The sequence below is a fragment of the Haemaphysalis longicornis genome, unplaced genomic scaffold (assembly GCF_048455015.1).
Source record: "Haemaphysalis longicornis isolate Haplotype H1 unplaced genomic scaffold, Haemaphysalis longicornis Haplotype H1 scaffold_3, whole genome shotgun sequence".
In the NCBI taxonomy this organism is placed as follows: Eukaryota; Metazoa; Arthropoda; class Arachnida; order Ixodida; family Ixodidae; genus Haemaphysalis; species Haemaphysalis longicornis.
The window spans coordinates 18,287,094-18,301,468 of NW_027526335.1; the positions used below are offsets into that span (position 1 = coordinate 18,287,094).

Consider the following 14,375-nt stretch of genomic DNA (forward strand, 5'->3'; position numbering starts at 1 on the left):
GTGTTTATTCAGCTATAACACAGGCATAAATGGAGGCACATACATCGTCTGCAAGTATTAACAAGGTAAGTGAACGCCTACTGATAAAATTGAAAGTGCGAAACCTCTAAAAATTGACGCTGCAGCAAACCATGGTTTTGGTAAAAATGGCGGTGGCCTAATTTCATTGAAATCCCTAGAAAAAGAAGTATAATGGACCAATTTCAACAACAACAACAACAATTTACGCTTGTCGCCGCGCGCTCAGCTGATGTCACCACCACACGTGGCTAATTATAATATTACCCATGGGGCTGTGTTTTTCTACGTCATCACTTGGTTGCACCGTCATGGCGTCGAGCTGTGTTTATAAGCGAATAATATGCGGTTGACGAAAGTGCCTTTGAGTCAGTCGCATCGGTGTGGGGATTCAATATACTGTTCTTGATGGGTAGTTCTCAATTCCACGGCGGCGATGGATATTGACAGTGATTTAGACCTTAATTTGCTGCAGCAGTTTAGCTGCTTAGGGACGACGGACCGTGATGTTTTAATTTGCCAGCTTCAGAAGGTGCTTGGCTACCAGCTCAACACCACAGAATGTGCTTTCTTTTTGGACATGAACAACTGGTGAGTTTCACGGCCTGCACGCCCCTTTTGGCCGCTGACAGGCTATAATTTGTGCGTGAGCGTTAGGGTTAAGCTGTTCGACACTGCTCATCTTGTGATTCCGACGATTGCAGCGTTCACACGAAAACTGATTCGCTTTTACGCCCAGATGCCCAGTCCGTTTTTGTACATAGACAGCAGCTTTGAAGCTATGAGAGCGTCCGATAGCAGTTTCCGCTAAAGTTTCTTCCGCATTTTTCAAGCCAAAGCGTTCGATCGAACGCGATTGCACTGTTGTAATCAGCTGCAATGACGCTACAGTGCCATCTTCGTGAGAAGCGCTCATAACACGCTGCCTTTACTGCCTGCCTCCTCGATAAGCAGGGAGCAAGCTTTGACATGATGCGTTGCCGTCGGCTGGTCAGCAGACGGAGAATGGCCCGCGTAGCCCACTTTGCACGCTTGTTTGTCGTCCTGCAGGAACCTTCAGGCGGCAGTGTGCTCATACTTCGATATCGAAACTCCGAAAGAGAATGGCCCCTCCATGACCCTCGTAAAGGATGTCACCATCGGAGACGGCGAAGCCGTGCCCCCGAATACGAGGTTTGTCAAGACGTGGAGGATACAAAACACAGGTAAGGAAGGAAGGCTGGGACACTGCGTCGGGGGAATTTACTTGCTAGGAGAGGTTTCAAACCTGTGGCTGGTGCCGCGGCTGAGCATGAGAAAACCAACGACTTGGCCAAGGTTTTGTAGAAATTTAGTGCTGCTGGTCTGTTGGGGAAAGTATTATCGTGCCTTCTGGCTTGGAAAAGGGACTGGAGGGATGTCAATGATTCAGCGCTAGTCAAATGCCAGATGACGCGCAGTGAAGTGTTTTTAGCCAGTCTTCAGGTGCCACCAGCAGCTAAACTTTGAAGTACATAAAAGCAACTTGTGCTGCCATTGTTGAACGCGGTTTCCCTTTAACATAGTACTACATTGAGGTTCTACATGCATAGGTGTCGGCGAAAAAATGCTAAACACCCCATTCTTGGTTAGCGTGGTTGCTAGCAGTGTAGTGACATAACTAGCAGTCCCCAGTTGTGTTGATACAGGAACTTTTGTGGAAGAAAGCTCAATCCATGTTGCCCTTTTTCACTGGGCAAATTTACACTGTTATTGCTGCCTGTCACGCGATAGATTCCTGCTAATAAGCCTGTTTCCTTGCATTGCAGGCAGACATTGCTAGTGGCGAGATTCATAAATTGGCACCACGTCTGTTACAGCTAGCAGCCGACTAGGCTAGCTTGACGTTGTCCTGCAAATTCTCAGTGGTATTTTCAGCTGACTTGTGGAAGGCTTAAACACTGTTGTGGTGAATGAGACGCTCTCTTTTGTGTAAATTTTCCCCATAATTTGACCCCGATTGCTCCCTCTGCCGGCATCTGACTGCCACCTGCTTCCTCTTGCGGGAACTTCCTCCTGCGCGTAGGTGCAACCGACTGGCCGCCTGCCTGTTCGCTCAAGTTTGTGGGTGGCGACCACCTGGGGCACATGAACAGAGTCAGCGTGGAGTCTCTTCGACCGGGACACACGGCAGACGTCTCCGTGGAGATGACAAGCCCTGGCAAGCCTGGCGTCTACCAGGTGGGGCTCACTTTTAGTACTGTGCAGTGATACAAAAGTATGGCAGCACACCGTTCGGGAAATTGATCAAAAAAGCACCAAATTTTTTGGAGCATTTGTCACCTTCTGAGAGCTTCATTGCTTGATTAGTGCACTGAAGGTGATTGCCAATTGAGAACTAAAATTGAACGGCTCTCGCATAAGTGTAGCACAATGGCATTGACGAAACAACATGGGCTTGAACTTAAACATTTTAAGAGTCAGCCTCCCCTGCCTTTTTTCCCCCCAATAGCATTAAAATGTGTTTCTTAATGGCTTAAGCTTGTCTGTAATGCTTCTGTAACATTGAGTTATGCTGCGATGTAATGTAACATTGTAATTGGCACATTGAGTTATGCTGTCTTACGGGCCATTGCCAGGCTAATCCTTAGCTTTTCCCAAACCAAGTAGTCGTATTGCATGCAACCTCAAAAAGTCTTGTTGCACATAAAAACAAAATTGGTTCAACTTACAGGCCAAAGATTGCAGTATTCCAGCTTTCAGCACCACAGTTATGATTTCTGACAGTAAATTATGTGAATATCTCTAATTTGGGAATTCAGCCCTTCTGTTCAGTTTTATCATTTATTTCACCTTTGAGGCCAGGAACATTATAGAAGGGGGCAGTGAAAAAAAGTGGAGTACCCAGGTGTAAAAGTTTAAAGGCTCCAGACGATGCAGTTTTGTTAAATGTTTTATGAAAATGAGTTATAATTGTAATTTCATTGGGAAGGGGTTCTGCTCTAGATATAAAACACAAAAACAATTTATTCTGTGATCTTGTGTTGAGTAATTGGGTGTAATAAGTTGAGTGGAGCAAAGCAAAAACTTGCTCGAACACGGCCATGCCGATACAAAGAAGAGGTAGCTCGGACGATATCTTCTTAGGTTGGATTGAGTGAGAGAATTTCTGCCGCTGTGAAACCATGACCATTGCGATGAGACCACAGGGGCCGTCGGGTCCATTGCGCAATGAAGGCTGCTGCTTGCTGAACGCAACCAGCTGGCAATGTTTTGCAAATACTGGGATGGAATTATTAGTGCTGTGCAGTGCTGAAAAGGAAGTGGAGTAGGTGGGATATTTAGTTGACAGCAGGGTTCTGCTCAGGGGCAGATTCAGGTTTTATCAGGGGAGGGGGGTCAGTTTCTATCGGTGATGATGAGGAGGTCCTAGGATAGTGGCCTTTTTTATTCACCGAAATTTCATAAAACCAAAAATACAAGAAATAGAACAAAATCAACTATACCTTTTCTACAACCTTAGGGGTTATCTTCTTGGGGGTATAAATTCAAAAATTGAGAGGGGGGGTCAGGACATCCCCCCCTCGCCCCCTCTGGATCCGCCAATGGTTCTGCTCCAAGCAGAGATGTACTGGTGGCTAACTACCATGCAGGGCACCCTGCATGACGCAGAGCTGAAACGCGCACAAGCAGAAAGTAAGCTAAAGCATGGAAGTGGCAGTAGCTGACATAGGTTGACGGGTGCATTGCTGTAGCAGTGTGCGAGTGCTGCGCGATTTTCAGAGGTCGTGTGCAGTGTGTCAAGCAGCTGGGGATGCATGCCGTGCCCCTTGTGCGTGCAGGGCCAGTGGCGCATGTCCACAATGGGTGGCCAGGTGTTTGGCGAGGTGATCTGGGCCATCCTAACGGTGGCCGAAGGTGGCCTGCTGGCGGTCACCCAGCAGATGGAGGCCTTCCACCAGCTGGGCTCGCCCACCCACAACAGCACGGCTTCGCCCTGCCTCACGGCCACCGCCAACCCCTTCGCCTCGCCCAAAGGTGACACCCTCCTCCTGCCTGACTCCCGGTGCTTGGCCACTGGTCATTGTGCCTCGGGTCCCTTGTAATTGTCGGTGAGGGTGGTGCTGTTTTCACACGGGAAGCGAATTCTTGATGCTACATGCTAGATGGTTGATGCTAGAGATGATGCTCCCCAATTATGGCTGGCCATGAAATTGTTCGGCTCAGTAGCACATTTAAAGGTATCGCTTTATACGTGTGGGCCTGATTGGTGGAAATGCAGGACTTGCGGTGGCCCAGCCTTGCATTATGCAATGTAAACCAGTGGTTGCAGGAAAAACTGTCCTTGACTGGGTGGATGTTTCTCGGCTTACTTGAGCTTTACTAGAAGGTTGTGTGAAGTCGTAACATGGTTAGAGGCGTGAGCCTATTGCGGATGGTTACAACCCTGCTGTGATCAAACAGACCAACTCATTGAGTGCCAAACTAAATGGACCTATCTTAAGGTTATAATTATTAAAGGAGTGCTGACACGAAATTTTTTGTAAGTTTCCAGGTGCATTTTTTGTGTGTTGCCAAGTGCTTATAGACTTGTGGACATACGCCACCCATCTGCTTTCGTAAATTGCTATGTAGCAAATCATTGAAGGCAACTGTACCAGTCGTTTTCTAGTTTAAAATGATCATGGCCACCAAGTGGGGTGCAGCAGCACTCTGTGAATGTAGGCCAGCTCCCTTGCTGCCGTTGGTGCCCTTCTCTAAGTGTGCGGCAACGTTCCTCTTCACAGCTGGGGAACAGCTACCTGCAGTGTGTGAACAGTCACCGTACTCTGGCTTTCCCATCACCCGGCTTGACTGCCCCGCCGTCCACGAGGCACAAGACAGTGAACCTCCCTCTCCCATGCAGTCTGGAATTCATGATCCAGTGAGTGTCCTTCTCCTACTCCCCAATGTATAGCTTTTGACTTTTCATGGCCAGGCCAGTGGTTGGTGCAAGCTTGCATGTACTTTGCTGCTTCCCTGTTGTGTATGGGGGGGGGGGGGAAGGGAGGGGGGGGGGGGGCTTTTTTCTTTTCACTGAGATTGTCAATCTTAGTTACACAACTGATTTTTAGGCATTTGCTGGAGCAAGCACACAATTTTCTTGTTTTTTTTTATATTTTCTTTTTTTTTTTTCTTCTAGTTAGCCGTTTTACTTGCTTATTTTTTTAAGACATCTATTTGAGTTGGCAAAGTGGTTTGTAATGAGCAAATGCAACACCATGACTCTGCACAACTCCCCTTCGGCAGCCCCTTCGAGTTTCCTGTCTGCTAACTATGCTTCTACGTGTTTGACACATGGATGATCAAATAATTCAGGAAGCAGCTCTAATCGTAATGTGATGCTTTGCTTCACAACTCCACAAGTGCAGCAGCATGCAAATGTACTGGGAAAAACGAATTTTAATGAAATTCAGTTTATGTAGTTGAACAGATCTTTGTTCAACACGAGTTGTATGATTGAGCTTGCTTTCCGTGTCCAAGGAAAAGGTTTTCTGCCTGTGCTGGGAAAGCGCAAAGCTGAAAAGCCTGTGTGGTGGTGCATCTTTGAGAACTTTTGAAAGCAGGGAAATGGCACCTAACCAGAATGAGCCGTGTGCATGGCTCGTACGGTTTAGCTCTAGCAGCAGTGCGGCTGCCGCGTTAGCTTAGCTGCTGGCCTGCGGCCGCCGCTGTGGTTCTTGACAGGTGCTTGGGCAAAGAGAGAGTAATAGCGAGGGAAGGGAAATGTTTGGCCCTGCCAGTGCCACAAGGTGCCTGGCCAAAGTAAGTTGAATCGCAACTGGAGAGAGAGGATGTCGCCCGACCCTACCCAAATAATTTTAAAGAGGCCATGAAGACAAAATACAAGCTTGATTTATTCGAAAGATTTGGTGTTTTATAGTGACCCCAGCGTTTGTCTGCTGGCTGGGATGCTTTATTCAATTACAAATTGCACAATTTAAATAAATTTTGATTCTCTCGCTGAATCGTGTGCAGTGTTGTCATCGCTGGGCGTCAGACATCCACTAAAAAGCAATTATAAATCCGCCAGATTCCGCTAGATTCTAAAACATATCCGCTAAATTTCCCGCTAGGGCCTATTTTATTGGAAAAACAGTGCAATTTCGTATGATAAATACCTTTATCATTCTTAGACTCTCCCCAAAACTACGAGAGCTGAAATAACATATATAAAAGAGTCTTCCAAGGAGTCTATCTAGAACACTTGAGGCTTCAGTGCGGCGGTGGTCGTCATTTGTCAACCTCATCACAGATGAGGCTAAAAGTTATAAATTTTCAGACTGATGAAAAAAAAAAAAAGAACTCACGGGTGAACAAAAAACAGGTCTTCGTCTGATACCATCTCTACAGGAACGCTGGTACTTGTTCAGGGACCAGAAAGGTGACTTGGTTGCACATACGTTGCAGGTGTCCCGATGGCACTAAGAACTGCCGCGGAAAGTTCGTAATCAAAACAACGTTTCTGGTGTCGCTTTAGCCCCGCTCTTACGACGAGGATGGTTTCAGGCTTCAGCTTGTTCCGCAGCTTGGATTTTACTATGTTAAGCTGACTAAACGTCCTCTCTACTTCGGCATTCGAATACGGCAGCACGAGCATCGACATGGCAAATCTGGCCAGCTCGGCGAACAGGTTATCGCCGCAGGCGTCCTTATAGGAGGGAACTTCACACCAGAACGACTGCCTGGATAATATTTGCTTCCAGTTTAGGGGGGTGATTTTGCTCCACTGGTTTTGAATTTTTTCTATTGTCCCAGGGGCACTGCCATTGCTTCCAGCAAAAGAATCAATGGCTCCTTCACGACGCACAAAGCGTTTTCGATCGATAAGAGTGATGTTGCCTGGAGAACTGTGATGTTGTAGGGAAGTCGCTGTCTGATTTGATCTACTAGCGTGGTAATAAACCTTATGCAGCTTTCTCGCATCACAGCTTCATCTGCGAGAGAGAACCCGTCTGTCTTTGAGCTTTCACGTTGTCAACGTACGTCTCAAAAAGGTAGCCCAGATATGGCTTGGGGTTCAAGTGGTCCTCAAGTCTGCACGTCAGAACGTCAATCTGCTTTGTCGGAATTACGACTTTTTTAACCAAGCTTGAAAGCAAAGTCATAAGGTCTTTCTTGCAGGGCGATTTTGAATCGGTGCACTGCGTGAGGTATCCGCCAGAAATCCGCTATGTATGAAAATGGCCCGTCAAAAAATCCGCTAGACGCTAGACTAATTTTTTCCCCGTCAGAACAACATGAAATCCGCCAGATTTAGCGGAAAATCCGCTAAATTGGCATCACTGATCGTGTGTTTCGAGACATCTGCGATGCGTATCCAGGGCAGGCACTTAAGCGAACATTGGTATGCTGACTGTAGCTGCAGCAAATGGCAAAATGTCTTGTTTACTGTCAGTCCTCCTAGGATGCGGCTACAGTCATGTCTCGTTAATATGGACGCCTCCGTTCCCCAGAAAAATAGTCCATAGTGTGAGTCATCCATAATAACGAATCAAGGTAAAAACACAAGCATTTAGAAAAAGTAATTTAAATAAACTCGTTTCAGGAATAATTGTTTAAGGAAACATTAGGGAAAGCTTGGTCCATTTACGGGTAACAGCCAAAGCCTCCACTGAACTGATCCTAAGAAGCCTTGCCTTTTACGCGCAGCGAACATTGGCACGAACTATTATCACCCTGTTATCTCGTCCTGAGCCTCTGGATTTGCTCTTTCCGGCGTATGCCGCACTGGGCAATTTTGTTTTATGGGGAGAGGGTGTCACCCTGTCGTCACTAGCCTTGAGTGTTGTTTTCTGATCACAAATGTTCTCGATCTAATTAGATGGTACTCGAAGGAAGAGCGTCCCGAGATCAATACGTGCTTCGGCTTTGTATACTCTGGCAAGAAGTAAATTCCTGGTATGCGCTGGGGCCTCGGGGATCAGCAGACATTTTTTCTATTTTTTTGCTTTGTGGACCCGCGTCCATAATAATAAGACAGGAGTGCCTATATACTACCCGTTTCGTTCCCAGAATAGCTGTCCATAGTCCGGACTGTGGGTTTCTATATTAACGGGGCAGAATTGCATGGCGAAAGACAGGTCGCCGAAATTTTCATCCATATTGTGGGGTATCCATATTAGCGGGGTCCATATTAACGAGACATGACTGTACGATACTGCTCAGGACCGCTGTGATCACTTGCTTTGTTTTTTGACAAGATTTGTGCCTAGCTAATTTTTAGTATGGTTGATAGTAATTGTTTCGTGAAACACTGGGTATGCTCAACAAACATTCGCAGAAGACGATGTCGCTTATTATGCCAGTTGCCCAATGTAAGCTCAATGCAGGGCTGGGCAGTATCATGATACTGGGACATTGCGATGGTATCTCAGAGATATTTTTCAGTATCTGTATTGCACTATCAAAATACTTTTGAAAAATGCATTTGTATATCAGTAGTGAAATACTTTTATAGTGTATTGAGTATATCATGATACTGTCAGCACATATGAGTATCTCGTTACATCTATTTTCGTGGCGCAGAAGACATCCGCTTTTTTTTTTTTTTCCGTTTGAAGCCATACTGCCACACAGCCATTCCTAAACCATCTCTCAGTTTTACATCTCCTGGCTTCCTTCTGTGGATGGCAGTGTTAGCTTGAAATGCTGGAAGAGGTGCGCGCCGATGAGGCAGCCGGATAGATAGTTGCCACTGCAAGGCACGTGTGTGTGTTCTGGCTCATCTTGGGTCGGGCAGTCGCATGGATAAAAGCGAGGGATTTGGTCCGCTGAAGCACCAATGGGACGCATGTCGGTCGGGCAAAGCATGGTGGCGACCAATGGCTTGGCACGCAAGTATGTTACTTTTCCCGTTTCCGACCCTCGTGCTCAGACCAAATCGACATTGTCTGGAAGACAGCTTGTTTGCTAAGCTGCTTTTACTTAAGGGCAAGTAACATTGTTTTGTCGTGTAGCTTGTGAAGTTATGTAATTCTCTTCAAGATTTAATTGTATAGTGACTCAATTTTGTGGATGCATTAGTTTTGAAATACGTAACGTTTTAAAGAAATGTATTTTAGAACGTGAGATCGCCAAAATAAACAATGGTATTTCAATATCTGTATCTGTATCTTTTATCTGTATTCCAGAATACCTTTTTTTTTTTTCTTGCCTGCAAAAGTATCTCTGAAATATCCTGAAACTTAAATGTATCTTAGTATCTGTATTTTAGGCGCTCAATGCATCTATCGCGATATTCGTATTCCAGAATACATTTTGAAGTATTTTTGCCCAGCCCTGGCTTAATGCGCCGGACGGCTGTGCAGTGATAACCGGCATAGTGCACACAATATGCACTGGTGCTTCTATGTTTTCATGTGCATTCGTAACTTCCCTTGTTTACCCCACTGTTCTCACTGCCATAAAAAGAATAACTGCTTGAAACTGGCTGAAAATGCCAGATCCACTTGTTAGACACACGAGGGACCTTCAGAAATAAGCTGTGGCAGAATAAAGCTACCCTTTCTCCGAACCAAAGATCACTAGTGAATAGCTGGTGTCACTTTGGGGTAATTATCACCTCTTAATGCTGTCGGATTACAAAGCTGACAACATAATTTGGTATTTTACTTGCTAGGAGTTCTTTGCTAGAAAAATATTGAGGGTAATGCTGCATAACCACAAGTGGCATGCTTTTTTGTCAAATGCAGTAGCCACGCCCCCTTTTGCGAAAACACGCGCGCCTAAGTTGGCAAAAAACGCTGTAAAAAATCTCAATGTCGCCAGAGCGGGAAAATTTAAACTGGTTCTAAAAGCGCAGTGCCTAGACTAACCCGCATTAGGTGTACAAAAAACGACTACAACATGTCGAATTTGGCAATATAAAGCATCGATTACCCGTGATCGATTTGGATAGGCATGGTAACGAATAAGTTAATTGGGAGCAAACTACTACAGTGGGCTTCACTGCCGAGGTGTGGCTACGGCATGCGGAATTCCTGAGGAGCTAGAGATAGGGAAGGAACCTTATCTGCCCAGAAGTTAATAGCTTTGGGCTCTCTCTGCTGCAAGCCTGCAGGTTCTACCAAGATGTATCCGGAGAGCAGGGCACTGCATTTCTGCCCACCAGAAATTGATGATTTTGGTGCTGGTGCCATAAGTGGCCGAATCTTCTGCCACATACAAAAACTTATGCATTCAGTTCTCAGCACAGGCAGCATGCAAAAATCCTTTGGTGTACCATGTTTACCGTGCATTGGAAAAAAACAGCAGGCAGTTTGAGCTAGTAATCTGCACAGGCCTCCTGCACTGTACTAGTGGCATTGTGCCTCGTAGCCCAGTTTTTGTTTTGCCCTGAGCGTCCACTGGGGCATTGCCTGCAGGGCTTCACCGGGGAGACGTTGATCCAGTGCCCACCGCCCACCCCCTGCGAGCACGGCGGTCAGGACGAGATGATGTCCTGAGAGGGCGCCTTGGGAGCGTCGCCCTCCTCTCCTCCTCCTCATCTACCCGTTTCTCCTCCCGGTCACTGGGGGGCACCAGATGCTAGGGTGGCATGTGCGTGTGGCGCGTGTGCAGCTAGTGGCTTGCATGTGTGCCCGATTGTGTGCGTGTGTGTGAGCGTGCATGCTGGGAAGGCTCAGGTAGGCTACTACGTGTGGCGGCTTCTCCTCTTCTCTCAAGCGAGGCAGCAACCGATGTTTGGGCCTAGCTGCAGTGGGCTGTCTCACTGCACTTTCAGAAGCAGTGCTACACTCTTGTGGGCTGTCCGCACTGGGCTGTGAAACGCAATGTGGGCCTGCAGTTTAACCGATTCCCTTTGTAGGCGGGCTGGGCAAGATCAAAGGGGTAACCTAAAGCTCGAGTGTGAGGCCCCATCACCTACTCCTTATCCCTCCCTTTTCTCTCTCTCTTTTTTTTTTTTTTTTTTTTTTTTTTTTTACTTTCTTGTTTGTGTGTTATGTTTGTAGAGGTGGAAAGCTCGTGTATTGCACCTTTTATTTTTCTTTGTGTTTGCTGTTCAGTCCGGCTCAGGAGTAAGAATAGTTATCGGGACTCATTGTTCAAGATGTTGTGGCTGATTTTTTCTGTTTAATGCAACTCAAGCTGATTTGTTCGAAAAAGTGTGTTGGAAGCAGTGGAGTCCATTATGTCGTGGTGCATACATGCAGGGTAGGGAGCAGAATACTTCAAGTGTTGTTGAAGCCCGTGTACCTTGTTCGTTATGCCTGCGAGTTTTGCTTAGTTAACTGAAAATGTGGCAGATGTGTTACTCGCAAGTTTTGTTCACCTTTTAAAAACCTGGCATGGCCTACTTTGCTGTTTAGGTGATGATGTAGAGAGACTGTGCTGAATATGGACCTTGCAGCACCTGTGATGTAACGTGTGCTTGTGGTCAGGTCCTCTGACACAGCAGTGCACACGACTTTGTGCAGCGAAGCTGGTGCGTCCACCAGCCCATGTCGACAGCCCTCGCTCTCCTTCTTTGTGTTCTTGCGTTTTGCATTTGCTTTGCTGGGTGGCTGTTAATGGTCTCCTGCTGTGCGGTTGGGGTGTGTAGATAGGTCAGTGCTACCCATGGCAGAAAACGAGTCTTTCTTCCCCATTTTGTGAACATTTACTGGAGCAGTTGCAGCAAAAAGGTGTGCAAACATGACCATTTGGCACCATCCTGTGGTTTGTGTTTGTCCCCTGAATACTTAAAAGGGCTGCCAACTGTAAAGGACTGTGCGGCACTCATGCCCATACTGTAGTGTGGTTGGTCTTCTGTTAATTAAGGGGAACATACAGTGCACTTGGCCAGCTATGCCTGTGATCGGCGTAGTTCCAACTGTTTGTGCTTGGTACAGTGCACGCACACACGGTAAGCTTACGGGGCACCACCAGCTTGTCTGCTGTCTCACCTCCCTGTCGCATAGTCCGTGCACGTCCAGTACACTGCCCGTAAAATTAAACTGTGCCTTTTGAGGACCGGCTGCTTTGTTTTCCACTGGTATAGCAAGCTCTTCCCCAGGCATCACGGCCCTTACATTGATGTTAACTAAAAAGAAAAAGATGCCTATTGTTGAATAAATGCCCTCGATTAGAAAAGGCTGTGAACCGTAAAGAATGAAACCTTCAAAGAGGCTTCTATGATAAGGTGCCCAGATAAGTGCCCAGGCTTGTTGATTGGTTTCGGTGGAGGCAAAAAGTGAAAATGCCCTAGTGTTGAGATTTAGGTGCTCGTTAAAGATGTTCAGGTCGTAAAAGTTAATCACAACATAGCTTCGGTGTAGCTTCGGCTGTAAAACCCCCGAAAAATGAGTTACAACCGTGTTGATAAAGGCTTGGTAAGTGATGATGATGATGATTGCAGGGTTTAACGCGCCGACGCAACGCAGGCGATGAGGCGCGCCGTAGTGGAGGGCTCCGGGTTAATTTTGACCACCTGGGGATCTTTAACGTGCGCCAAAATCTCGTACACACGGGCGTTTTTGCTTTTCGCCTCCATCAGAAAAGCGGCCGCAGCGGCCGGGAATGGCTTGATAAGTGCAACTGGACAGCTTAGTCTACATGTAAAAGGGCGTATCAGGCAGCAGTCCATGAAGCAATGTATTTTTCTCTCGGTAAGCCAGCAGTAAACAAAGTGCTTGGTCGTTGAAATGCATGGCGTGATTTTGTGGACATTGTTTGTCCCTAACATTGGCTATGCGACTGGCTGGCTGGTGCAGTAGCAGACATGTAGCCTGTGCCGCCCCTTGGCTTTACTGCGAGTGTTAAGAGCTGCCAGTAGGTGCTGTGTGGACCAAGATCTCTCTGTGCATGTGAACACTGGCCGCACTAGCCATTGCAACTTTTCTGCAGCAGCCCCCGCCATTCTTTTCAGTACGGTTTTTTCTATTGCTTGAAAGAAATGAACATTTTTTTATTAACTTAATGGCTTTGCACCAACGTTTGCAGTTGCACATTGTGTTCCATTTTTAATTTTGTTCATTGGTGCAACTCGCCCAGAATTCTTATCTCCCCCTGAGCAGAGCGGCTGCATTTTTTATTTTGTGCATGACTGTGGTGATAAGTTCAGTTGCAGCGAGCCGCTTGCTGGCCACATTTGGTACCTAGTTTCAGACATCGGGAGTTTGTCATGTTATTGCTCACGTGTTTCTACAAACGTGTGTTGTGTTCGTGGCCGCACTGCTGCATATTTACTGGAAGAAAGCAGTTTTGTGTTTTCCACGATCACATTTCTTGTCACCCAACCTGCATCATGTGCAGTACATTGCGTATGTGCAAAGAAAGAAAAGGCGGATTATGTGGGATAGATTTATTTAGAATTTTTTTACTCTCTCCTTACCGAGTGCTGTGTTTGTGCATTGGCGGCTGTCTCTTGTGGTGGGGCCCAAACGCTGTCAGCCTGAAACTTGAGTGGCCGATTGTGTGTGTGTGTGTAGCGTTTGCAGTGCATCCCAACATTGCCCTCTCCTTGGGGAGCGTGTGCGGCCGTGTAGCGTAGCTGAACTCTTCTTAGATGTTTCACACGAACAAGGGCGTTTTGTATAAGGACTCCTGTTTCTTCCCGCTTCCCACTAGAGTAATTGTCAATAACCTTTCATGCTGCAGAAAACTGCTCTTCTCAAAGAGTTTTCTGGAAAGTGGAACTATCATTTGGTTTTTATAAAACTGACCGTGACACACGCGTTTGTTTCCTTTTTTGTTGTTGTTGTTGCACGACCGCAAGGGGAAAAAGGTTGTGCCTGTGTGGTAATTGCAGACGTCGTTGATTGAGGCCTATGCTGTTGCCTCTCCTTCAGTGTGCTCGCCAATATTAATTTGTCCCGCAGGAACAAACTGGCTCTTGTTGCCCTTTAAACTCTGTGCTGCCCCTTCAGTTCTCTTTTCCCTCTGCTCCTATAGTTCTCCTTTCCGTGGGTCCTTAGGCTGTCCTAAGTTTCCTTTCAATGGGCTTAGGAAAACACTGATGGTGAACTCCACCATGATGTCTAGGCACTACATCTGGACCCAGTGTGGCAAGTTTCCGCTCTTAAGTCATCAGCTGGAGTACACATTGGTTGCGTACCTTTGCTTTTAAGGGGGGCAGCCTACTGCTAATAGCTTGGCAGTGCTTCCACCTTTGCCAATACTAATTCTACACCTGATTTCTTTGTCCTTTTAGAAAGTCTTTCTTGGACTGCCCAAAGCAAACATTTTGGTCTGTTTTTCAATTCAACTACCTGCTGCCCAGCCTCAATATTGGCCATGCACTCGTTCGCTTCATTGCAAATGAACTGGCTCGTACTTGCCCGCAGCAACAGGCATATCTAAGGCACAATATAGGAACACAGCTGAGAGTACCAGTGTTCTCTTAGCAAGGAATGCACGTCCGTTTGATTTTTGCAGTA

The 14,375-nt window shown here is 46.6% G+C and overlaps 1 protein-coding gene across 1 annotated transcript; it reads left to right on the top strand.

Moving 5' to 3' along the window:
- The first annotated feature begins 302 nt into the window (after window positions 1–302).
- Window positions 303–13,670, top strand: LOC144174050 (protein ILRUN). The gene is made up of 6 exons (XM_077702467.1): window positions 303–609; window positions 1,069–1,223; window positions 2,063–2,217; window positions 3,819–4,014; window positions 4,764–4,900; window positions 10,383–13,670. The coding sequence occupies exons 1-6, from the start codon at window positions 455–457 to the stop codon at window positions 10,461–10,463; spliced, it is 879 nt and encodes a 292-aa protein (XP_077558593.1). The 5' UTR covers window positions 303–454; the 3' UTR covers window positions 10,464–13,670.
- The last annotated feature ends 705 nt before the right edge of the window (window positions 13,671–14,375 follow it).